Source organism: Anabrus simplex, chromosome 2, assembly GCF_040414725.1.
Source record: "Anabrus simplex isolate iqAnaSimp1 chromosome 2, ASM4041472v1, whole genome shotgun sequence".
NCBI lineage: Eukaryota > Metazoa > Arthropoda > Insecta > Orthoptera > Tettigoniidae > Anabrus > Anabrus simplex.
This window is the reverse complement of record NC_090266.1, coordinates 1192475080-1192502621: the sequence shown is the minus strand read 5'-3', so window position 1 is coordinate 1192502621 and position 27542 is coordinate 1192475080. Positions and strand designations below refer to the sequence as shown.

Below are 27542 nucleotides of genomic sequence, written 5' to 3'. Positions count from 1 at the left end.
GATAACCACTGTTATATTTTATAGATTAATAAATAAGTTACAAGATTGTGTGCGACGGCAAAAATACCTCGACAACGTTATGAGATGGACTGCAGGCAATGGTATGATGGAAAACGTGGTGAAAAGTCAGGATGAGAGATTCAGAAATACAGTAGAAAGAGTCCTCTCCGTTTTAATTACTTCATTGATGGGATGTAAATTCCTTATCGGGATCACTGTAAGTATCTACTGAAGATGCTAATGTCAGGAAAGATCTTGTATGAGGTAATCACATAAAGTTCCCCATACACAGCAGATGCTGCCCACCCTTGTCAGAGGATCTGCTTCACAAGGGCTGCACTAGACTCGCAGTAATAATCCACAGGATTTTTCCAGTTATTTGACCGGGCCACCCCATCTAGCGGCGAGGATAGGAATTTTGCCGGCTGCCGAAGCCTGTCGCACTGGTTAGCAATAACCACACGAAATTTAACAGAATCATTAGAATCCATGGCAGGTAGGGCCTCATCCTCACAGACGCGCAGGTCGCCTACACGGCGTCAACAAGAAAGACCTACACCAGGCCTCATCGGAGACCACACGCCATTATATATTATCATGAACATAATTACTGGCATTGCTTCTTACGCTCGGAATTGCAGGTTTGAGTCTGGCGATGACGGTGGGTTGTTGTAGAAAATAAAATCCATATCTCGCTATGTCGTACATGCTGGCAAGCAAAAACGAACACTCATCCTACAGGCTGCTGGGCTGTTCCAACTCGTTAACAGCGCCTACGTCTTCTTCACTTTCCTACTTATTGCAACGAATTACTTCATGACCACGAATTTTTTTGAATTAACTTCACATGGTCCTTATTAATAAATGCGAAAATATAGTATTCTTCGTGTACACTATTTGCTCAGAGTACCAACTACATTCAAATGAATCTAACTTGTACAACTTCTGACTTAAGGGCATGTGTATTTCAGTAGCAAACCAACTCTCTTCATCACTACACTATGTCTCAAGCTCCCCGCTCTAGAAAGCCAAGAATAACGGCCGAGAGGATTCGTCGTGCTGACCACACGACACCTCGTAATCTGCAGGCCTTCGGGCTGAGCAGCGGTCGCGTGGTAGGCCAAGTCCCTTCAAGGGCTGTAGTGCCATGGGGGATTGTCTCAAGCTCGCTGGCACTGGAGTAGTGGTGATAATGAAATGTCAACATTGATGGACGAGTCATCCAGGTAGTGTGAAGACTGGAAGAGAAATCACAAGTAGAAATCCAGTCTAATTTTGTGTCGATAATATTCCCTTTCGTATAAGTGGTGTCTGTAGTGGGCTGCCGGCTGGATTTTACAAGATCCTTCATATTCCTCCAACTTAACTGTTGATTTCCATACTTTATTACCATGCACATCATTCAACGATTCGTCATACATGGTAGTACGCTAATATTCAGGAACTGGGCGAGTTGGCCGTGCAGTTAGGGCCGCGCAGCTGTGAGCTTGCATCCGGAAGATAGTGGGTTCGAACCTCACTGTCGGCAGCCCTGAAGATGGTTTTCCGTGGTTTCCCATTTTTACACCAGGCACATGCTGGGGCTGTACCTTAATTAAGGCCACGGCCGCTTCCTTCCCATTCCTAGAAATGTCCTATCCCATTGTCGCCAAAAGACCTATCTGTGTCGGTGCGACGTAAAACAAATAGCAAGTATATATATATATATATATATATATATATTCAGGAAAATTTTCTCATATTGCGCCGTCCCTGCGTCCAGGAGAGGACACATAAGATCCAAGCTAGCTTAACTGGCGATCGTAACGGTTAACATAATCATCTACCCGGGCTATGAGTTCCGAATGTTGAGAAAAACACGTCATATTGAACCTAAGGAATCCCTAAACCACGTCGAAGGACGTCTCCTACACGTTACTGGCTAGAATTCCTTATAACTATCAAGTTGTTACGACATACACACTTAAAAACTAGGTCGCTATACCATGATACACATTGAAAGACGAATTCATGTTTCACATACCATATTTATTATGCCTTCCTTTCATTCCAAGTATTGGACATTGAATTATTCTCCCTTAGACTCTAATTAAGGACTTTGCAGGCTTCATCTATGTATTATATTCATACTCGACGGGATTAGCCTTGAATTCCTAAAATATAATATATCTCCTATCGGAATGTTTGTTGTAATTCCTAAATAGTCCATTAAAATCCTCCATTACCACTATTTGGCTTAGAATACCTTTGTTTTCTTTTTTTGGTATGAAAGGAGCAATAAGAAATGTCAGTATCGGACTAAGAAGTTGGTGAAGTTCACCATAAGCACGCTAGTGCTCAATATGTCCGACCTCAGTAGTGCCTAGTAATAGAATGATCATTTGAGTTAAAATACTCCTCAACAAGAATATTGTATCTGTAATATATATCAAGTGCTAGAGCCTTGATTGGTCGAAAAATTGACTAAAGTCAGGAATGAAATTCAACGAAAGATCATTAAGGTACGTAAGGTAAATTATCAAATTAAATATTACTAAGCCTTTAGCTCAGAAATGCTAAATTAGGAGTATAAGGTTAGAAATGTTGGGTTCAAAATATTAGATTAAAAAGGAAGTACTAGATTAAAAATATTAAATTGAAAATATTAGATTGGAAATACTAAGTTAAAATAAAGCCAGAAGCATCTAACGAGAAATAATATTTACATTATAATACACTGTATATAAAGCTGTAGACTGAGGGTGGTTTTTAAATATGCAGGACGCACTTTCATGTTTAGAACCAAATCTTAAAAATTGGAATCATAATCCTCCTATATTACATTTTGAAGCCTTCGGATTAATTGTTCTTTTTTAGATCGAGACTATATTGGCCTACTTAAATATGGTAATTCTTTTCTCTCTCAGTTCATAGTGATACAGATACACACTCATATTGATTCGGGAAAATCCTTTCCTAGTATTATAACAAGTACTGGATCTTAAGAGGTATGAATGTTCATGTTTCTTTATTTTGCTGCGTGAATACTGATAAGTCCTCTTTTTAAATCAATGTATACGTTCAATAAATGATTCAACATAGTACCTGTAAGCTTAAATTCTACTCTTAACCTGAGTATACTGGTTACTCTAAATGAGAACTAGTGCAATTTCATCATATTCTCTAGTGGATACTATCTTAGTTCCATCTGAAACGCATTGGCTAGTGTGGTCTACTTTGTGTGAAAATTCTGTCACATGGTGATAACTCATGCACCTACAGTCAGTCATCAGTGATATGGGATTTTGCCTAGGAAGTATACTACATTCCTTTTGCTTGAGAATAAATTCAGAATTGAAAAATATCTGTGGTGGTATGAACATGCTCGACTTCATCCTCCTAACCGTGAAATTATTGGTACTTTCAGGTATACTGGTTAACCAACAGGCGTCACTCCGATTATATATTACCCTATTTATGCTTGCTCACTAACGAAATAATCAAAGGAAACACAACGAACTCATTACCATTCCATAAAACTCAACTTGGAAACAATTAAGTCCACCACTACATAACCATGATCGCATTCACAACGAAACAATAACTATCACCATTCTTAATCACCAATCTCATATCAACATCTCTTTAATTAACTACTATACTTCTCGTTAAACATGTAACACATTTCATTTACCTAATATATTTTATTCCTCACTCTCACGAAGTATCTGTTATTTCTACCATGGCTTGTGGACTTATTCACAACATTATGACCTCGATTCTGTCATAACCCTAAATTATTGTATACACACATATTCATCTGGCAAGTATTTCCTACGGATTGTCTAATTTGACATTCTTTGATTATAACCATCGCACACACATACCTGAGTTTACTCTTGACATGGTACACCATTTACCAACACGTTAGCGCAATCAACTTTTCTCACATTAAAAGGATCATATTTCAAGCGTAGGTTTTTATCACTGACTGACCACCTATCTAGGGATTTGACATTTAGAATATGAAGATTACCTGATCAGCTCTAACCTAGTTCATAATCCACTATTTACTCGTCTCATTATTTATACACTGAATAACTCGGTAAACTTTTTAATGAACAAAGAAAAGAACATCAATCATTAATACATTAGTTTAAAAGAAAGACCTATCTGAAATTCCGCAATTCCTGTAGTCGGTTATGTCCAGGTGACAGAACATATGGACACGCCTCCTTTCATTTCCCTATGTAAACTGGGAAGGCTCGAATACGTCTCCTCTGGGCTTGGTCATCTTGCGGCAGGCAATATCACCTGACGGCGTTCACTTGGGCAGTCTAGCCCTTCATCTTCTTAGAACATCTTGCTCATTTCTGGACTAGTTGAAACCGAATAACATATAATTTTAATTAACTTTATCATCATAGGAAAAGCTGTGTTATTATCTGCTTATAGTGAAAGATTGTCTCCTTGAAAGAGTTGATTTCATCGACAACTAGAACTCTGGGGTAATGATTGAATATGACGTTCGAAACAAACAGATTATGTTCGGATATTCTTTCTAGAGTTTACTATTGAAATCCCACTTCTTTAATTCTTTAGGTTTGACGATATCAAGTAATACGTCAGCAAAGGTTGTGGTGACGTAAGCCTGTCGTAGCATTGTACTTGGATTTCCACGTATTTAAATTTCGTGGAGCGAAATAAAAAATCTTCTATTAATGATCTGCAGTGCAGCTATCAGTAAAATCCACTCCTTATTTCCGCTGGATGAATCTCTTCTTGATACCCTCTTTATTTAGTAAACGATGTTTCTTTCCGTATATGATTCAGTTGAAAAGTAGCTCTCTTCCAATTTGTTTCTTTTTTCAATAATTGTCCGTAACAATCTTCTCCTTTCGTTCTTTTTGCACTGCCTCCTGTATCTTAATCCTTTCACAAGCGCCTGATGTAAATGTTGTCACCTTAGCTTGCGGTATCGCCAGACGTTTTGATATTTAGTATTCGGAAGTTTAGACTCCATCTTTGTTCTTACTACGGACGGAACTTTACGTGACAGTGAAATGGCACAATATGCTAGTGCTTCAGACTTGACGAGGACCAACTGACAGAAATGTGCAAAGGAGGAGCTATTTTGGAAAAGTTCAAAGAGTTGAATACAGAAAAATTAAACTTTTACTTGTTAATTGCGTTTTAGGGCCCTTGGCAACACTACTACACAACATGAGTACCAAGTTAATTCTATTTCACTTGGAGCCGAGGTTACAGATAGTGGAATCCGTTACCTTCCACTTCTCAAAGGCATGTATAGAAATGGATTTCTCCTGCTTTGCTTTTCTTCCTAAGGAGAGGAGTTTACTTCGCAGTATTGTACATATGTGGTCTTCATTTGAATGAAACAACTCCATGTATCATTTCTTTCTATTCACATTAAAGGACCTTATTTCAGGACAGAATTTTGACACTACGACGTCCGTCTCTTAAAAGTCAATATCACGAACATTATTATTATTATTATTATGTCGAATCGCAGTGACGCAGTTATTGACCTATTCACTACACAGTGGGTTCGTTCCCACTTGAGGTCGATGGCATTTGAAGGTGTTTAAAAGCGGTAACTCCGTGCCTTTGGTTTCTGGAACGCGAAGGAAATCATGCGGAAAAAAATCGAACACCATGGCGTTTCTCAAAATTTTACGAAATAAGTGACGTAAAACAAGTAACATTTATAATTCTTCTTCTTATTATTGATTTATTCAACTTTCATTACATTCAATAATATGTGAACCTCAGCAGTAAATATTTATTACTCTCGATGTTAGAAAGTTTACACACTAACTGAAATTTATCCAATACTCCCAGTAATTATTTGAGAGTGGGTTGTATAAGATGGCTATTTTATTCTAGAAAACGTATTATCTTATTAGAAACAGAAACTTTTACAGCGAAACCACCAGAGTCCTCGCAACGCACACTCTTGTGTGTACGAGCAGGAGATGGCGCCACGCCTACAGCTGTCCAGATGTCACAAACTTTGGTTAACTGAAGCTCACTTTGATGGGAAGGAACCAACAAAGCTGTTCTCCAGTTTTGTCATCAATCTCTCTCTGCAGCAATTAGCTACTTCACTCCGAAATGTTAGTCTCCATGAGCTGCAACGCAGGTTAAATTTGAACTCATGAAGGTTGTCATTCTCTTAATGTGCTGCGAATTAGTCTGCATAGGAAGACGATTGCTGAACAACAGTGACATTTTGAAACTCTCATAGCATTTGTAATATTTGAAATGGAGCAGCGAAATTTTGCATTTGTATACATGATTTATGACATAAGACCTCAAATTGGAATGAAGGACTTCCTTATGTTTTGATCATATATATGTTTTCAGAATTAGTATTATATTTTTGGCATAAAAATTCCATTTCGTAGGACTCTAATGACACTATGATAATAGATATATTTCTAGTGAAATATTTATAACCTTTTACAGTGTAGGTGTCCAGTTCTATTAACGAATCCTGTGAATAGTTCTCGAAATAAAAAGTACTTATGTAATGAAAGCGGTAAAATGCACAAAGACAAGGACGGAGAAGAGGATTGACGAGAAAAATTCAGAGGACCATGAAGAAGACGAAGATTTACATTTATGGTAGGTATTCCAAACTTCCCTCCCTACAAGCATTGCACTAGCAAGCTGACCTAATTCCTTTTAACAAATCAATTGTTCTGAATCCCGCAATTTTGTTCCACATTCTTGAACGCTTTCCAGTCCTGAACTTCCTAACTTCCAATTCAGTCTTACGATTGGTAAACTGAGGAATATGTCACTATTTTCACGGGAAATGCATAAGCCTACCAAACATCCCGAAACAAACTTAACATCGGACGCCAGGAAATCAGCACTGCCTCCCATTACATGGATCGAAGCACGTCAATCGAATATATTGCATCCATCTTGAATATGATCAATACTAGAGCACTTGTCAAAGTTTATGTGAATACTGAGCATAAGGAATAACATTTGTTTGACACCTGCAAGACCTCGAATTTTAGATTAATGAACTCATTAATAATTTCATTTCAGAAATGAAATTTTAGGAATAACTTATGTACTCAAAATCTATAACTTCCGTTTAACGACACTGTTTAATTTCTTTCAAAGTTTTCTGCCATCATCTCTCCTTAATAATTAAAAACTTCATTTGCATTTGTAAATCTGCGATGTTTAATTTAAGTGTCATAGACGATGGTAATACACCTTTCCTAAGTTGGTAACATGGTCATTTGGCGACTTCATTGCTTCTTTACGAGTCATCCGTAAACTCGGTTTGAGAATCCCCCACTTACGGCGACGACTTTCCACCTTGCGTAGACTACATGCACAAAATCTTTCCCTGCAAACTGTTTGGGGCAAAATGGACTTAGAGTAACAAGAAGTGAATTGCCCGTTCAGAAATTCCACGTTCAGAAAGCGAATTTGAAAGATTATTTTTGTGTTTGTAGCTTATATCTATTTCTGGTGAGACATTTAGTTACCGTTCACTAGGTCCCCTGGTGTGTATTAAAACAAAATATGTTACTTTCGTTCATCTCAGCCTTGGACTTGGCGGTATGGCAGTGACTGACAAGGGACGTAAATACTCCAAGGAAACTTGTGTCAATGATAACTTAACATATTCTAAATTTAAGGGTGATAAAAATTTTTTTGCCGTAAACTCAACGGTAGTGTTATTTATAGTTTACTCCAAGGACTCCAGAGTAAAGGAGAAAGATGTTGGAGACTTAACTATGGTAAGCAGTCATGATTAATTGCTGAAAAATAATTCAGTGGCTCGGAACAGTTAGCTGATGAAGACGATGCACTGTAGAAATATAGCGATAGTTATATTTTAAAGTTCCATAACATAATTTGCACAGAAAATGAGATTCTGACAATACGGGCAGAATTGCACGTTCTACAGTCCGGCTCTATGGCTAAATGGTTAGCGCGTTGGCCTTTAGTCACAGGGGTCCCAGGTTCGATTCCCGACAGTGTCCGGAAATTTAACCATCATTGGTTAATTTTGCTGCCATGGGGGCTATGTGTATGTATCCTCTTCATCATCATTTCATCCTCATCACGACGCGAAGGTCGCCTACGGGCGTCAAATGAAAAGACCTGCACATGGCGAGCCGAACTTGTCCTCGGACACTACCGGCACTAAAAGCTATATGCCATTTCATTTCATTTTTTTCACGCTCTACAAATCTATTTTACAAACAAGTACAGCGTATGAATATGACTTAAGAACGGCTTGAGAACCACGCCGAGGAATCATCATCAAACCCAAACACACCGTGCTTTCAGCCAATGTCACCGTAGCGCACTTGCTTTGGCGGGATGCTGCCAGCTCCGAGGTTTTTATTCAAATCCCTCCCCTGGCGAAGTTTTATTCTTAGACTGATGCTTTCATGCCGGTCTTAAGCCACGCACAGATTTGGCAACACCGCCTCGCAAAGCCCATTTGAATTCGCCCGCGAAGCGATCTGATTGGCTAACTTGAACAACTGATAATACGACAATGGTGCGAAATATCGAATTATTTGTTTCAAATTATTTATCAGCATGACTTGAGTCTCTGTACTATGGAGTGACAAATGTCAGTGATATTATTGCTCTGAAGACGATATTTGTTCTGGGGCTCAAACGTGTCAGCTCGTAATAATGATAATACGACGTAAGAACCCCAACATAGCAGTGAAGTAAAAAGATAACATACATGTAATTTTACGTGACTGTTAATATTGTCCCTATAAATAATAATAATAATAATAATAATAATAATAATGGATATATGAAATAAGATTTTTGTATGTACATTGCTCAGAATTTAAGAAAAGAATGGTTTTTCTGTATCAGTCATGTTCACAGCAAGAAGTATATCGTCGTTGCCCGGACAAAACCTCCCATGTGATAATATGTTTTGGAGATATACTGACCCGCAGCACATACATTGTGAAGAGCGAGAATGCCTTGACAATATGCGCACGATATTGCACCTTAGATGACAGAACCTTAGATACCAGCCAACGTTCTAAGCTAAAATTATTTCACATAGGAGGTTTTGTCCCGCAGCGACGATATGCACTTTTTAATTGTCTGTCATTTCTGTTTGTCTATGTATGTAGGCACATCACGAGAAAATGGCTTAAGATAATTTAATGAAAATCCGTATGTAATGTCGGAGGATGAGGCTCAACAATTTAGGCTATAAATAATTTTATTCACGCTGAGTGAAATGGCAGTTTAGTGGGAAGGCCAACAGTTTAATTCTCAAATATCTGAGTTGTTAGTGGTCCTACTGATAAATACTAAATAACTAAAGTTATATAAAATTAAATTTCCGAATATTTATGTATTATACATTTTTACCGTACCAGCTACGATAACAGAGATATTAATGAATTTCGATTTCTGTTGCTAATTCCATATTAGCGCCGAACCACGAGAAAAGGGCGAACAGAATTTAATGAAAATCGGTATGAAAGGTCAGAGAATTAGGCACTACAATGCAAGTTACAAATAAGTTTGTTCACGCTGAATGAAATTTAATGGTAGTTTGGGGAAAGGCGCCTAAAATTTAATTTTTAATTACCTATGTTTTTGGTCCTATAGAGATATACTACAAAACACAAGTTACAGATAATACATTTTCCGATCATTTACGTCTTAAACAGTTTTACCGTACCGACTATGATAAACCTAACAGAATTCACGAATTACTTAGGGCCTAGTCCATATCAACGCAGAGCATTGCTAACATGGAAATATGGTTCAATCGTGTTAACTTGCGATAGTTTTTGTCATGATTGTCTTAGGGTGTAAAACCACGCGGTCATCGGTCTATATCGATAAGGGAAATTGTGAAGATTATTAAAAAAATGGGAAAAAATCGTAAAGGCACGATTGCTTGAAGAATATTAGAAGAGGGATTCATGAAATAAGGAAGGACTCCCTTTACATTAAGTGCCCTAATATTACAGAGTCGGAAGAAAACTAAATGTGAAGGCCTACTATATCGAAAGCTCATAAAACTAGTCAACAATAACATTATATTGACCATTGCTATGATGTATTTTGACTCTTCCGCTGCCACTCATCTCCAATAGATGGGGTTACTGTTGCGTCCCATGTAATTTTTTTTTACAAGTTGCTTTACGTCGCACCGATACGAATAGGTCTTATGGCGACGATGGAAAGGCTGGGAGTGGGAAAGAAGTTGCCGTAGCCTTAATAAAGGTCCAGTCCGATCATTTTCCTGGTGTGAGAAAGGGCAAACAACGGAAAATCATCTTCAGGACTATCAACAGTCGAGTTCGAACCCACTATCTCCAGAATACTGACACTGGCTGCACTGAAGCGACTGCAGCTATCGAGCCCGGTCGTCCCGAGTAAAACAGTATGCCTGAATATTGGCGGAAAGTTGCTGGGGAGTTAGAAAGTTTGCAGATGCTATATGACTATCGAAATGAGGAAAGACTTGAAGGAACGTAATGAAACGAGGAAGAAGGACTCCCTTTACACTGGATGCCCTAATGAAAATGAAAAACCTACAACCAGTTTTCCTGTCATTGACCGGGTCAGGGATGTAATGAATAAAGCAGATATAGGCTGTAAGTACGATGGGGTCACCACTCCCAAAGTGATTTGTTAATGAATGATAGATGCTACGAAATGAGAATGGAGATTGTTGCTGGAATGAAGGATGACAGGGAAAACAGGAGTACCCGGAGACAAATTGTCCCGCCCCCACTTTGTCCAGCACAAATCTCACATTGAGTGACCGGGATTTGAACCACGGTATCCAGCGGTGAGAGGCCGACGCGCTGCCGTCTGAGCCACCGAGGCTCCTGGATGCCCTAATATCACAGTCAAAAGAGAACCAGATGTGAAGGCCTACAGTATCGGAACCCGATATTTGGCTTCCTTTTATACCGCGAGAAAGAGATAAAAACTAGATCAGCAATAATACACAACAATATTAAACTGCAAAGGGCCACAGAGAGCAAGGAAGCGAGTACGTCACGACAAGCCACTGACAGTAAGAGGCATGTTCACTTATGCGCTTCAGAATCTGGGAAACTACATGAGGGGTGGACAAAAAATATAATCATGCACATGCTAAGTAATTACCCTGTCAGCGACGGGTACTTCGGCTAGTAATATTTCTAAAACTCCCCTTGCATTGGCCAGGACTCGATATATGGGTACCTAGGCGAGAAACTAGTGAAAATGCCACTCGGTTACTATATACCAAGTGTGAAGAATCCTACTAATCCCTCCGAACCTTGATAAGGGCACCTTTAAATACCACCGGACTGAGGCATCATGGACTCTAGTATCTGAACTACTCAAACCGGCAGACTGTAAAGTATTTCGCTGTATTTAAGCAGGTATTTCTCTTTCGGAAAGCTGAAGTGTACCCGAACATTGTGTATTTATTGTTCACTGCAAGGAGGATGACGCATGTGCATGTACACTGCTGTTTGTAGAAAGTGAAACACTCAGAAGCAATGGTCTGAAACACGCCAAAATCAGAGGACGTGTAGAACAGCGGAACCATAATAAGTGTTTAAAATTGCGGAGAGATGGCGTGCACGGAGGCCCAGCAGTGCCCTTCTGTGTGTGACCGGTCAGGGCAGTGTTGAAACGTGTATCTAAGTGTCACTATGTCTCGCCGACATCACAGAAGGGAATATCAGCATGTGAGTGCGTTCGAAGGGGAAGAATGATAGGGCTCCGGGAGATGGGTCTGTCCTACTGTGATATTGCGGCTCGTACAGGATACGCTGCTTCAACAGTGAGGCGTATTTGGAACCAGTGGAGAGAAGAGGGCCGTACACAACGCCGACAGACTACTGGACGACACAATGTGACCACAGCGCGAGATGACCGCCATCTTGTCCGCTTGGCCGTAACGGACAGAACAGCTTTGTCCACGGTGTTGGCTCGATGTTGAAGCACTGCAACGGGTGTGGGGATGTCTGCATCGACGGTTCGATGCCGTCTTCTGAGGGCCGGACTGGTGGCACGCATGCCATTGCGCCGGCTTCCATTGACCAGCAACGACCAACGCCATAAACTGCAATGGGCACGTGAACACCGACACTGGCGTGCTGAGTGGCAAAATGTAGTGTTTTCGGACGAGTCCCGCTTCAACGTGTCGTATAGTGATGGTCGCATACGCGTTAGACGCCGCCGTGGTGAATGCTATCAGGCAGACTGTATTGTTGAGCGGCACAGCGGACAAACGCCAAGTGTGATGGTTTGGGGCGCAATTGCCTATAACATGCGATCTCGCCTCCTACGTCTTGAGGGCAATCTGAACAGCTACCGCTACATCAGGGAGGTTTGACAGCCCGAGGCATTGCCCCTCCTTCAGGCCGTTCCAGACGCCATATTCCAGCAGGACAATGCCCGGCCGCATGTGGTGAGGAATGTGCAAGCCTTCTTCGAAGAACGACGGATACCACTGCTTCCGTGGCCTGCCCATTCGACGGATATGTCACCCATTGAACATGTCAGGGATATGGTCGGTCAGCACCTTGTTCGTTCAGGTCCTCCTGCAGCCACTGTTGATGATTTATGGACGCGCCTACAAACCGCGTGGCAGAGTATTCCCTAGCAGCATATTCAGGTGCTCTTTGATTCCGTGCCATGACGTCTAGCGGCTCTGATTGCAGCGCATTGTGGCGCTACGCCGTACTGAATTTCCACGGTCACCGTACATGTACAGTTCTGTAATTGTAAACATTTGTGTCTTGTCATGTCCCTAATATTTGGAATAAATTGCATTGTGATCACAGCTCTCAGTCTTGGTGTTTCACTTTCTACAAACAGCAGTATATATTTTCGGAGAGTGAGCAATCCTATGGACATGTCGCGGACGCCTTCCCTCATAATTATACCTACATTTCAACAAAGTGAATCTTATATCTACTCATACTGATCGATCCAGCTTCATACTGCGGTACATTATCAATTCATTTCCAAAATGAACGATGGTAGAAGCGCAGAGCTGCTGCAATGTTATATTGCTCATTTTCCAATTAGGATACTATAACACGGTCTCACTTAAAATAGAAGTCACCAATTAGACTGAATACAAGCAGTATTCAATTTCATTTCCCGTAAATTCTCTATTAATTAGTCTAATTGATGATGGTTGTTGGAGATATTTCTTCCATAGGCAATTTTCCCACGATAGTAAAGCTTATGTATTACTGTGCAATGCGTATTACACTAGTATTATCTCTGTGATGGTAAAATATAATTGTGGTATGTAGTTCATTACATTCACAATTTCTTTATAATGCCGAGTGCTCTTTTTGCAAGTATTTTAACCTGGTACTGACTCGGTTGAATCTTTTGATGACGATGGATCATGGACTGGATAAGACTCAATTAAGGTACAAACTGGTGTGAAAATAAGTAAACACGGAAAACAATCTTGAGGGCTGCCGATAGTGGGGTTCGAACCCACCATCTCCCAAATGCTAAATACTTACTGATGTGTGTTGATCGTTACACTGACAATGACAGACAGACAGACAGACAGACAGACAGACAGACAGACAGACAGACAGACAGACAGACAGACAGACAGACAGACAGACAGACAGACAGACAGACAGACAGACAGACAGACAGACAGACAGACAAACTGCCCATGGTGGTAAAGATTAATTGATGCCTGTTGCCCATTACACTGACAATCTTCCCAGTTTGGTATAGTTTAATTGGTGCGTTTTGTTCATTACACCGGCATTTTCTCTCTGGTGGTTAAGTCTATTGATGCATGTTGCTCGTTGCACTAAAAGTTTTCCTATGTTGGTAACAGTTAAGTGATGCTTGTTGCTGACAATCTTCCTAGGATTCTCGAGGTTAATTATCTCTTTATGTTTATTGCACTGGTGATTTCTCTTTGCTGGTAAAGTCTAACTGATATGTGTTGCTCATTACACTGAACATTTCCTGATGCTGGTAAGAGCTAATCGATTCCCGTTGCTCATTACACTGGCAGTTTCTCTTTGGTGGCAAAGACCAGCTGATGCGTGGTGCTCATTACAAAGGTAAATCAATCAACCAGACTTTACAAATTAGGGTGGAATATCTTACCACGGAATTCTGAAACAGAGATTGAAAAATCCACTGCCTTGTAAAACTTAAGGACGAAAGAAACGTTCGCATGCTGTGTCACTACCAAATAACATATCTTGAGGACATTACAAAAGGAGGGACATGGCTCTTAAGAGGGTGTTTGATCACCACGAACAGTGATGCATGCTCTGCAACGTTCTCCCATGATGGCCACATGGTTGGTAAGGAGTCCTTGTGGTAGGGCGTGCCATTCCTTCACCAGCACGGTTGACAATTGGTTGGTGGTCGTTGGTGCATGTGGACGTGCCGCAATACGTCTCCCCAATGCATTCCCCACGTCCTCGTTGGGGTTTATGTCGGGGAAACGGGCAGGTCAGACAGTTAGCCGTATATCCCTTGTTCCAGGAGCTCTTCATGCTGCGCTGTTTGATGCGGTCCCGCATTGTCAGTAATAAAGATGAAGTCAGGACCGAATGCACCCCTGAAAAGACCCACATGGGGAAGGAATACAATGTTACAATAACGTTGACCAGTGAGCTTACCGCGTTCAAATATTTGGAGGTCAGTACGCCAATGCAACGTTATGCCTCCCAACACAATAACAGTTTGACCAAAAAAACCGATCTTCGACAATGTTCCTGAGTGCATTACTTTTTCCCATCCCTCACCAGATGACGGCACGTCTGGGACTGCATCTGCTGTCATCTGAGTAGAGCACGTGACCCCAATCCTTGTCAGTCCAGTTCAGTCCTGATGCTCTTGGCACCATCGCAAACGGTGCCGTCGATGTGAGGGTGTCAACGGAACACAAAGTCATGGTCGTTAGGCAAACAGACCAGCTCCATGTAGTCTCCGTGCCACCATGGAGCGTAAGATTGCGCGCCTTGCATTGCTGTTCAATGTGGTTGCAAATGCACGCGCTGTTTGACGTGGGTCCCTTCTTGCCTGTTACACAATGTAGCGGTCATCTGCTGCTGTAGTTGACCGTGGTCAATCACCTCCTCTCCTTCGGGCAGCAGAGCCTATGGTTCGGAACTCTCGCCATGCACGTGAAATAATGCTGTGAGAAATACCAAACTCATGGGCTATACTCGTCGCGCTTGGTCCTTCTTCCAGTTTCCGGATGATTCTTCCCCATGTGAAGTCATCCAAATGATGTCCCCGAGCCATGTTTAAAGAACACCACAACAGTGCACCGTAACAGTTTGCTGACTGACATACACTATCTTGTCCCGTTCCTTCAGCCGCCTCGTGATGCGGGGCCAGACTCATTTGGCACTATAGGCGCGCTGAACTCACACTAGATTCCTGTGTACGTTTGGCAGACCTCCGGCAACATGCTCCCGCACTTTCATTCATTTCCACCCAGTAGTTAACATGTTATGTTACTTTATCCATCTCGTCCTTTAATTTGAACAGCAATGTATCTGGAAACGCTCTCAACATATGCAGTTCCTCGATTGCAGACTGAAGATGCTTTACAGGAGTGTTAATTCCTTGTACTTCCACGCTGACGCTCCACTACAATATGCATAGCTATTAGAAGTTTTAATATTACGCTTGAAAGACAAAAATAATTAGCCGGGTGTTTAGAGTGGAATTTGTTGCCATGCAGATTTCGGATCTTGGATTTTTGAAAGCATTGTGACTAATAAGGATTAAATCAAACTAGGCCCTATTATTCCTATTATAAGTGTGGAATAAAGGCACCTGAACACTGTATAATATAATCCTATACAAATTAGGAGAATGAAGCGGAAATGTCCAAAACCTCAAGAACCACATTTCCTTTCTCTTTTTGAACAGAAAGTTGAACATTGTTTAAATAATCAACTAGACACTGCAATATACAGTATAAATGTTATGTAACTTACACATTTCTGAGTACCAAGATAATCGATGGACAACTTCCATATTTACTTCAACAAATATCAAATAAGTAAGAACCTAATATATCACACCCTCAAGAACATTCAATAGTTCTTATTTCACCGTATGAATATGATACCACATTATGATATTTCCGATTGTGCTAATTTTTGTTAATTGATACTATATTTCGGTAAATATGTTTATTGTAAGGACCCAATAAATGAAATCAATTCTGAAATAATACTTAGAGTACGTTGTATTATCAACTACTATTTAGATATTGTAGATAGATATTGTATCAATGGATGCCATTTTTTAAAAGTAATATTTTAAATGTAATGTATTGCTAAATAAATAAATAAATAAATAAATAAATAAATAAATAAATAAATAAATCGACTTTATAGTGAGTTCAGTGTTATACATTTTTTTACATATATACCGACATTCATATTATACCACGACATGCAGTACGTAAAATAACAACAAAACGTTGATCTATGATTACAGTGTTCCTTGATTTGGTACAAAACGTGATTACATATTTCTTGGTCTCAAACAGAAGCCTTCCAATCATAGTGATTGTTTTCATGTGAAATATACAGTATGTATTTTACGTAACTTACACAGTTCTGTGTATACGTCTCATCAGAGATCAACTGCATGATGCCTAATTTTGTACTAGAGTGGAATATAACTTCCGTTACGGATAATAATACTTTAGTGGTTGAATTATAATCTAGAAATTAAAATTGCTTTTATGTACATATTTTGTCTTCCGGGCAATGTCTTATTTACTTTGTTATTTATTTTATTTTCTCCCTCTAATCATTCGTTCATTTGTGTTTTTATTCCTGCTCTATTTACACACTGTATGAGCTGAATTTTGTTTTTGAGGATAATCTGTGTAAAAGGCAATGTTCAAAATAAAGTAATATAACATAAAATAAATATGACACTGAGCAGGATCTGTACGGAGAATAATCATCCGTCTTCAAAGCACGGAATATTGAAAGAAATCGAGATGATCATATACAGTAAATACATTTTTAACATGTCCAGGAAACTTATAAATGTATTACTGTACTTTCATTTTGGAATTTTAGTTACTGTATTTCTTTTCAATTCAAAAAGTTACTTTCTACTTGCAAGGTGCAGCCCTTGCAAGGCAGATCCTCCGATAAGGGTGGGCGGCATCTGCCATGGGTAGGTAACTGCGTGTTATTGTGGTGGAGGATAGCGTTATGTGTGGTGTGTGAGTTGCAGGGATGTTGGGGACAGCACAAACACCCAGCCCCGAGTCATTGGATTTAACCAAGTAATGTTAAAATCCACGACCCGGCCGGGAATCGAACCCGGGACCCTCTGAACAGAAGGCCAGTACGCTGACCATTCAGCCAACGAGTCTGACAATATACAGTTAAACCAATATACAATATTTGCTGTTTTCGAAAAATCTAGAACTAATACTGTATATAAGAGACTAGCAGCTCCTTGGGAGGAATGTGAAAAACAAGGAATATTTAACTTCTACTCAATGATGAACGATTAAATCGTGAATGATAGGAAAGAAGTCGTTGAAACAGAATTCGTCGGAGATGGACCACAGCGCTTAGAGCTAGCGGATGAAGCAAGAAATACTGCCACTGTGTGGGAAACAGTTAACAGATCACCCGCTAGAGTGCAGCAAAGGCAGTTAACTTTTGTTATTGAAGCAGGTTGTCATCAAATCCCCTCTAACAGGCTGAAATGTGAAATTCTATACTTCTATAAGACTGATATTTTCCGGATGAAGCTTCGTTCTAGCCAAATAAGGCGTTGCCTCATCGGAAACTAACGAATGTGCAACTCTCTACTATTCACGAGCGGAAATACTTTTTACAAAAGATAAAGTTTCAATGTGGTTTAATATAAATCTGCCCTACTCGGTTTCCCTTGGCTTACATTTTATGAGGTCGACGTTTGCAGTTGTCACAGTAGCTTTAATTAAACTATATTAGAAAAAGGGTTGAAATATTAGCTAATTTACGCTGCATACACGTTTTTAATTAGCTACCAAAGATGAAGTGGCAAATGCGCTAATACGCTATCTTCGCTTACTAAATTACAAACTCTATCACGAACCCCACAGGCACTTAATTATAAATTATGATTTTAGGCACAAGACTTGAAAACAAGTATTCATTTCCATAGTTAATGCCTTTCGTAAATAGGAGCGTAAGTAGTTCTATTCACCTATCTTATGGATATGATTGAACTATTTATTTATTTATTTATTTATTTATTTATTTAATTTATTTATTTATAGCCCTTTCCTCTCTCCACCTTGCTTAAAAGCATTCTGTACTGGCGCGACATAAACCAGATAGCATTGAATGATTTTCTCACATAGGCTTGTGTAAGTTTCTTGACTTCATTTAGAATCCCTGACAGTCCTATACTTTTGTCCCTTGTAACAACAATCATCACTCACTTCATTATCAATTAACCTTAGATGGTTGGAGAGGACGCTCAAAGTTTTGTGTTCGTCTGTCGGGAGTCAGTAGTTGAGGATACGGTTAAAAGTGCTTCAAAAAGGTAACTGATTTGACGCTGAAATCAGTAGAGAAATCAGCATCACTCTTTCTCAGTTTTAATAATCAATACCTAATGAAATTCAGCACTAAATAACAACATTAAATTATATATGGAGATATTCAGCAGAGCATTCTGTGAAAGACGTAATTCGAAATACTATAAGACAGAATCAGAGATGAATCGCTGACTTGAACGGCTGGATTGTACAGGCACTTGTGAAAACGATTCCGGGTACTTCTTGATTACTTATTCTTACTTGGTTGAGAAATGTAACAGTAAGTACGTGTGCAAGTGTTTTCCCGATATTAACTATTCATAACTCTTAACCATTTAGATTGATTTTTAAATTTGTGACATCTTCTAGGTATGTTCCTCCCGCAGTACTTCTCCGTGTGGGATGCCGTATGAAGTACGCTCTTCTTTCTCTTTCGTTGATCTTGGTGAACGCTACAAATATTCAGTCATTTTCCACTTAAAACTGTTTGTACCGTGTTCTTCTCACTTCAAGCTGTTGAAGTTTTCATCCTAAGACGCCACATAATCGTTATTGAAATGGACACTGTATTTCTAATGTAAATTTAGACGAAATAGTATCTTTATTGAAAAGCAATAGTAATTTTACTGCTCTAAAAAATAATATTTTTAATTAAATGTGGTCTGTTGAAAGGTCAATGATTTAATCTCCCATTCAGTTTCCTATTTAACCATTACTGGAAAGAATATAGATAATACGTTCGTCAAGAGACTTGATTGAAATTAGCTTTTCGCTACGGTAGTAATTTTCAGTTGTAGCATTTCTCAAAGAGGGATTAAAAGTGGATATTTCTGGGGTGTAACATTGATAATATATCTCTTATAACAGAAGACGTATTCTTAAAGCCATAGTGTGTAAGTTTACCTTAAGCTGTACCATGTAGTTGGCCGGTAAACTCTTGCCGTTTACTCGTGCCATCTTCTTCAGGATAGTTTCTGCCTCCTCGAATCGACCGCGAGCCAAGAGCCAGCGGGGTGATTCAGGCAGAACCCTGCAATGAACACAACACTAATGAAAAATTAGCTCCACGTTTCCTATAGGATGTTCGTCTGTCGATAATTCTTGAGTTACATGTGACAATGGACACAATGAAGCTCTAATATGTACTCGTATCTTTAAATAAATACCACAAAAGGAAATTTTTCGCGACTGGAACTTCCCCGCAGTGATGTACAGGCTGTTCTTCTTCTAAATATTAAAATTTGAGTTTTGCCGATACATTATCAAAACAATCATTCTCTTTGATTAAGAATCCTTTCCCTTCACATATTAAGGGGAGCTGGAACCGTAAGGAGGAATAATTGTTCACATCATTAGATTTATATTCTGCATAATAATTGAGAGTTTCCTGATTAAATCGGTTGGACCGAAAGAGTTGGCTGTGCCGTTGGGGGCACGCAACTGTGAGCTTGTATTCGGGAGATGTTGGGTTCGAACCCCACTGCCGGCAGCCCTGAAGATGTTTTTCCGTCGTTTCCCATTTTCACACCAGGCAATTGCTGAGGCTGTACCTTGATTAACACTGCATTAGTCCCCTGTTATCTGTGAGATATACGGTGGTGATTATTTGGTATAACTTTAGCTTGCTTGAGGCTAGAAACCCATCTCTCCTCCTAGCTTTCTGTCTCGGAAGTGGTTACATCCAATACAAATGCAATACACTGCAATACAAATGTCACGAGTTGCTACTACTTTTATCCCACAGATACGAAGCGAGTAAATGTGCAAAGTATTCATGTATATCTCTAATGTGGTTGATTTCCTGTGAATTAGCTCATTATTATTTGTTCTAGTGCTTGCAGTTCGAGATCTTTTGAAATTGAAAATGAAGATGATTTGTAAAACTGTATTCAGTGAGTTGTTCGACTAATCAGTAACATTACGATCTCAGAATCCTGAAGACTGTGAAAAAAACAATCGTATAATTAGTTTAATTGTTTTAAATATGCCAATGTCCTATCTCAACATTTCAATGGATATGTTGGAAATAAACCTTAAAGTGCATTTTGTGTTGGTTTCTATCTTCCAGAAATTATATAGGGGTTGTGTAGATGGACTGAGTTTATGTATCCCTCAGATACGACGCGAGCATTGATGCTACTCTTAGGAAGCGCCTAATGCAGTTTACGGCCATGACCGCTTCCTTCCCACGCCTAGCACGTTCCTGTCGTTATACAAAAAGATTAAATTGGTGTATCGTTTGCAAGAGACTCAACCTAGAAGCCTTTTTTGGGAAATTATGAATGCATGGGTCAATATTTTCCCCGTTTCTCAAAAGCTTCTATTCAAACCTCTTCATTATCCAAACCAATAAGCAAGGAATTAATACATTCCTTACATCAGTAGCAATGCCATAATAAATATAGCCATTCTGATTGCGGTATTTCTTTTTTAGTAATTCAGTGCTTTGTTGAATAGTTATTCACAACGAATGACTTTGTAGTTTCTGGCATTTGATATTTTCAAGTGAATACGTGCAAATTACAAACTACAAATGGAAATATATTAGAAGTTTGATCAGTTATAAATGACAATTAAAATGAGTCACTGAACCTAAATCATGAACAAAAACATTTCACTAGGTCTATACGATTTGTACGCATTTAAATATTCTTTGTTCACCTCAAAAAGGTTATATGTAAAAGGAGGTCATCAGTCACTTAATTTGATTCAGTGAAGATATCAGAGGAGCAAGCAAGGTCATCTCCGTACAAGTCTCAGAAGGCTCATAGAGGGGTAGAAGGTAAAAGTTTTCACTGTCAGTAACCTCGGCACTAAGTGGCTGGCCGCAGTAGAGATAGAGTAGGTGCCGACGGATCTACCGCAAATACTTCAAAGTACCAGCTGGACACGTTTCATAGATGCAGGGACAGAAAGTGGGACATTTTAATATTGGTGAGGTACGGAATTCCAACTCCCCTGAGACCTTTGAGACCACTGCCTGCAATATGTGGGTAGGATTGAGTAATACGTGTATAAGTCTGGGCACACTTTTTCGAAGCTCGGAATGTGTAAACTTACATACTGAGCAGATAGATGCCAAACGACAGGCGGGATCAGAAGCTCAAAGTGTTCGAATACGGTAGATTTGTTGAATATCAGTAATTTCGTATTGCTCAAAGACAAAACAAATGCCTCCCCTGAATATTTTAATGTTTTGAATTATCTTGCTTTTCCCTGGGATGAGTGAAATATGTAAACTGAAGTGAAACGCTGCATGGAACTAAAAGGCCAGTACATTTATAAAAATCAGAAGTAAATGACTTAAAGGTAGAGCGGGTGATCACCACGGCTCTCACTCATCAGTTTACATAACGGGGTCCATAAAAACATTCGATATGTTCGTGCGACATAACAAGCTCACATGGTGTATATTAATATTACAGAACTTTACACATTAATTAGCTCACGTGATGGGGGGGGGGGGGGATATAGCCTGAAAGGAGTTTGACAGTTTGAGAGCGAGAGGTATGAATGAGTATGGGTTCGGGCACGTGTTGCAAATAAAAGCTTGTGGTGGTGTTTAAATCACAGGGCATTAAAGACTGAGTACTGAAAGTTATGCAAATTTATAACTACGAGTATGGTGTAGCCTACGTCTATCGATATTCTTCTTCTTCTTCTTCTTCTTCTTCTTCTTCTTCTTCTTCTTCTTCTTCTTCTTCTTCTTATTCTTATTCTTCTTTTACTACCGATTTTTCCCACACCTGTGTGGTCGCGGGTGCGAGCTGGGTCGCGCATGGGGATTTGGCCCTATTTTACGGCCGGATGCCCTTCCTGACGCCAACCCTACATGGAGGGATGTAATCACTATTGCGTGTTTCTGTGGTGGTTGGTAGTGTGATATGTTGTGTTGGGACGGACACATACAACCAGTCCCCGACTCAGAAGAATTAATCGGAAGCGATTAAAATCCCCGACCCGGCCGGAAATCGAACCCGGGACCCTCTGAACCGAAGGCCAGTACGCTTACCATTCAGCCAACGAGTCGGACGCCTACATCTATCGATGAAGGTTGCTTTTTCCTTTATTGAAGGATGAAGACTACATTGTAGAGAGCTACAGCAATTTGTCGTAAGTTCTACTCTTACTTACGTGACATGATATATAACGTGCTACATTGATCTGTTAGGAGTTATTCTGTTAATTATGGGACGGACCTACAATAGACTGTTGTAATTTACAATGTGCGCAACTCTTAGGACCACTTGGAATCGAAAATGTTGCAATTTACCGACTACCCAGACTGTATTTCTGCTCATTATTATACACTTCTCTATTTGATTAATGATATTTCCGTCACATCAAATTCTTCCACCCAGATTCTAATTTCGATTCAGACAGGGTCCGCCTTTGCTGCATAGATAATAAGTAAATTGATAGCTGTGTTCTTATGTGTTCAGTCTACAGTAATCATCTTGCTGTTTTCTTTACCTCCCTTTCATGTTTTAAACTTTTCTAGCGAGATCAATCGCAAGCACTTTTATACACACAAGCTACCGTAACGACATTTTCATACATTACCTCTGGAACATTCGCTTCATATCTATTGCATTTTTAATGATGTTATTTCACCCGTCTGCCTAAAGAACTACTTCAAAAATCAATTTCCGCAACAAGCAACTTCTTATCTTGTGGATTTAATATCCGTGTTCCTCCTTTGTGTTGTAAATGCCTTTGAAGTCTGTGGTTTCACGCGTGATATTTCAACTCTGTAAAATAGTATCTACTACTGCATCTCTTGTTTCTTTACAAATGTCTGATACAATTCCTTGTATTTATTTGTCATAAAGAGTCCTCCTCCATTTTCACAGACACTATACATATGTGTATATAAATGCCTGAATGAGTTTTTTAAAATGAATGATTCCATGACTGAAATAAATTGTCATACATGCATGGATAAATGAATGAACGCTTCTCTCCCAGTCACGGATAGCCACCAACTGAGGAGAGAGCATTCGGTTCGTAGAATAAATGCATGGATGGGATTATGCATAACTACTGCCCGGTCGTGTTATCCACCCCTGGTGAGAAAAGGAGCCACCTTCCCAGGAATAACACACCCGGCCCTTTCTCTTGAGGCCCAAACGGAAGACCCCACCTAATCTAATAGCTGTCAAACACTAATTCCTCACCATTCCCTAATTTCTGCAAGGCACACGTAAGCGGAAATCCCGCTCCCCATGTGCCCCCCTCCCTATTCTTCTTTCTCTGTTGCATTTAGGTCACTCTACATATTCGATTGGGATAGGCCCGTCCTATCCCGTCCTACTTCGGTTATATGATATATGAATGAATGCATTAATTAATTTGCTATGATTCCCTGCCTAAATTAGTGCCTCCTTGCACAGGCGGATCACCATTCCACATGCAAGGGCCACGCCTACGATTTTATCTACATTAATGTATGAATAAATGAATTAATTACTGATTCCCTAACTGCATTGAGGAAACATGTATGGATGGATTTATGAATGGGTATATGAATATTCATGCATGCATGATAGGGGAGAAGACTCATCCCACCCAGTACGGATAACCAGTAACTGGGGAGAGAGCCCTTCTTTTGAATTAAATAAATGATTGAATGAATAATAAATGTGGAATGAGTAGTGAATGAATGAGTGAATGTTATCAACCTACAGCTACGGATCGCCAAATGTCTGATACAGGTGAATTATTTCTCCCAAGTAAATTACCTACAATTCGTGCACACTGGCGTTGCACTAATTTTACTTAAAGTCACACTGAAAAATTAAACAGAATAAATGAATAGAACTATCATCACAACGGCCTGCTCGTTTCCCATTTGTATACTGTACAGCAACTTTTCAACGGGGTGGTGATTCAGAAGAAATGACGGCAGTAGTGAGGTGAAATGGCCAGCTTGGCTGTGTGTAATACTGCATTCAGTGAAGGTATTGAGGGAATGGTTTATCCAGTTGTCCTGTATAACTTCTCATAAATTATCACGCGGGGTTGATATTGAGCGATATTGGAGGTCAAACATATGCTGAGATTCAGAAATAGATATGTACGCTGGATAAGTGAGTTGGTGTCTTGACGGATACAATCACCCGTTCTTCTTCTTTCTGACCTTTCCCTAATTTATTTGGGTCGGCACTTCATGTGGGTATTGTTTATCTGGTTTTACCACTGAATGGCCTTCCTGACGCCAGTCATGGACGGACGGACTAACGGATGAACGGACGGATGGATAGATGGATTCGCTACTGGGTTCGCTGGGGTTTGAAGTGTGGATTGCCAAGAAACGTCAGCTAAGCCCCTTTCGGAGAGGAGGTAGTGCATTTAAAGATCGAACTTTTCAACCCTATCCTAACACAGTATAACCATCCGTGATTTCCGTGCTTGTTCTGATATTATTTCCTTTACACGTTCTGGGACAAGAAGTTAGAAAGTCAGGTAATAATTAAATTTATAAGGGCCATTTACTTGCTATGTTGTGCTGCGAATGATGATAATTATGTACTGGTGTGTTGTATTCGCATAACAGTGGACACTTTCCACTGGGTCATCTGGCATCATCTATGATTGGGGAGTCACCTAGGAAGGACAAATGATGTTATGCTTATACTGTGACTCATTAACTTACGATCGGTCTCTTTACGGACAGCTACGAAACTGGACTTGATGATATTAGCTACCTGACCACTGCATTATTTCACACGTAACACCCCGTGGAGGGAAAATTCACACCAATCGAGGGGAAGTGATTACATTTACGGCATTTTCTCATCATTCTCTTACAAGGACCAATCTTACCCATCACCACACTTCGTTCGTGACGCACGTGCGGCTCAGTCGCCCCTATTTCTTCAGATTTCTGCAACCCAACGTGAAATCATTTACTCTATCGTCCGGTAATATATTCCTCTGTACGTGCATGGCTCGTAATACATCTATTCGTTGCTGACAAACCAGCAATAAGAAGGTGTAATGAATGAATGCATAAAACCATAAAAGGGGACTCTCCGTATTGATCAGAAACTGAGTTCACATAGAAATGTTAGGTATGAGAGCTGCAAAACACTTCCCCCTGGCCACGGTCGATAACGGCCAATGTTGTGTCGTACGTTCGAAGGTTCAAACTCGGTGCTGGCAGAATATGTTTACGCATTATTTCAATCTGATGTGGCTCAGTAGCTGGTGTGTGGGTTGTTCTGAAGTACATTATGCACACCTTTTTTTCTTTTTTTGTTTTTTGTTATCATCAGACTTCCCTGACGCATTCCAAACAGGTCATCACCGAGCTCGATAGCTGCAGTCGCTTAAGTGCGACCAGTATCCAGTATTCGGGAGATAGTAGGTTCGAACCCCACTGTCGGCCGCCCTGAAAATGGTTTTCCGTGGTTTCCCATTTTCACACCAGGCAAATGCTGGGGCTGTAAATTAATTAAGGCCACGGCCGATTCCTTCTCACTCCTAGCCCTTTCCTGTCCCATCGTCGTCGTAAGACCTATCTGTGTCGGTGCGACGTAAAACAACTAGCAAAAAAACAGGTCATTTTGAAAGAACTTAGTTTCAGTCAGCTGTCTTTCTTCCCTTTCAAACGTATTCGGAAGCAGGTAGCCTTCGCACAGAAAATCGTCTTTGGTACAAGTGCCATGCTCCTCACGCATTACATCTTGCTTCTTCGTAGAGTAATACAATAATTGACGAGCATAAGATTGTAAAAGTCAACAGATTCCGGTATCTTGGCCAATGGGTTCACCCTAGTGGTAGAAACGGAACTTCCATCTTAGACAAATGTGCCAAACTCAACGCAGCATACCAACTGTCGCAAAACCGTTACAAAAGGCAGTGCATTTCGAAGAACACCAAAACATGCCATTATAAAACCATTGTCAGATCCCAGTTCTTGTATGCTGCGTAGACGTTACTGATGAACAGGAATGGCATCATTGAAGATCTGGAATAGGTCCTCTGGAAAATTCATGGGCGATGAGTGGTTCTGGATGGAACGTACCGACTGAAAGCGAACTCTGAACTGTACCAACAGTTGTAAACGGCTAACACTAGCATGCAACGTAGGCGGCTGAAGTTTTAAGGGCACCGTATGAGAATGGACAACGACAGGCTTAAGAAGAAGATCTTCTCAATCATCGAAAGCTACAAGACTGGAAGCATGTGGCTCAATGAAGTAACGAAATAAACTTCCACTGGGATTTCCGATACTGATGTCTCAGACCTCCCTAAATTTTGTAAAATGGTAAAATCGTGGTCTCCTCTTCCAAATGTTCTTAAATCACGCAAACCTCTTTCACAGGAAAGCAAGGAAATATCTTATAGCAGGACGCAAGATGCGAAAGTGAGCATCCAAAACGAACTAGTCATAAGCGCTCACTGGTGGGCTTAAATTAATAATAATAAAATAATTCACATAATCATCATCTTACACATAGTGGTTGCCTGTACAAGAAGTATGACTCGAGTGTTTAGACGTTAAACCACTATCAGTTAAAATACAGTTTAGAAAGATTTGCCTTGTTGGAACGACCACAGCGTATTTAAACATGGCCCGCTTAAGCCCCGACGGGTGTAACCATTACCAATGAATGGCATACGTATTAAACAGTCAAGCATATAGTGACGATGGTATACACAATACCTTTGTCCGTAGTCGATATTTATTATGTCTAATTTATTTATCATAAGGTCGTTATCAGGATATCTGAGACTTCAGGAATGCCAAATCTTCCCAAATGTTGCCTACCCGAAAACAGAATGAAGATAAAAAAAGTCATGACTGCAGGAGAATTTGAACTTTCACTGTTCTGAGACGCCAGGTATTTAAGATGTGGAAGTATTTTTCCTTAGATCAACCACGTATTCCAGCTGTTCATTTGTCTAATGCAGAATTGAATCTAGCAACACAGCAATACGTTTTTTCGGAAGAATTAAACTTTTTGACCGGGCG

At 40.0% G+C, this 27542-nt stretch overlaps 1 protein-coding gene across 1 annotated transcript in view; it reads right to left on the bottom strand.

Moving 5' to 3' along the window:
• Positions 1-27542, bottom strand: part of LOC136863829 (beta-alanine transporter-like) — a 767558-nt gene that overhangs the window by 77224 nt on the left and 662792 nt on the right. The window contains exon 7 of the mRNA XM_068226105.1: positions 19466-19592. Coding sequence (XP_068082206.1) covers positions 19466-19592 — 127 coding nt within the window. The remainder of the gene's footprint in view (positions 1-19465; positions 19593-27542) is intronic.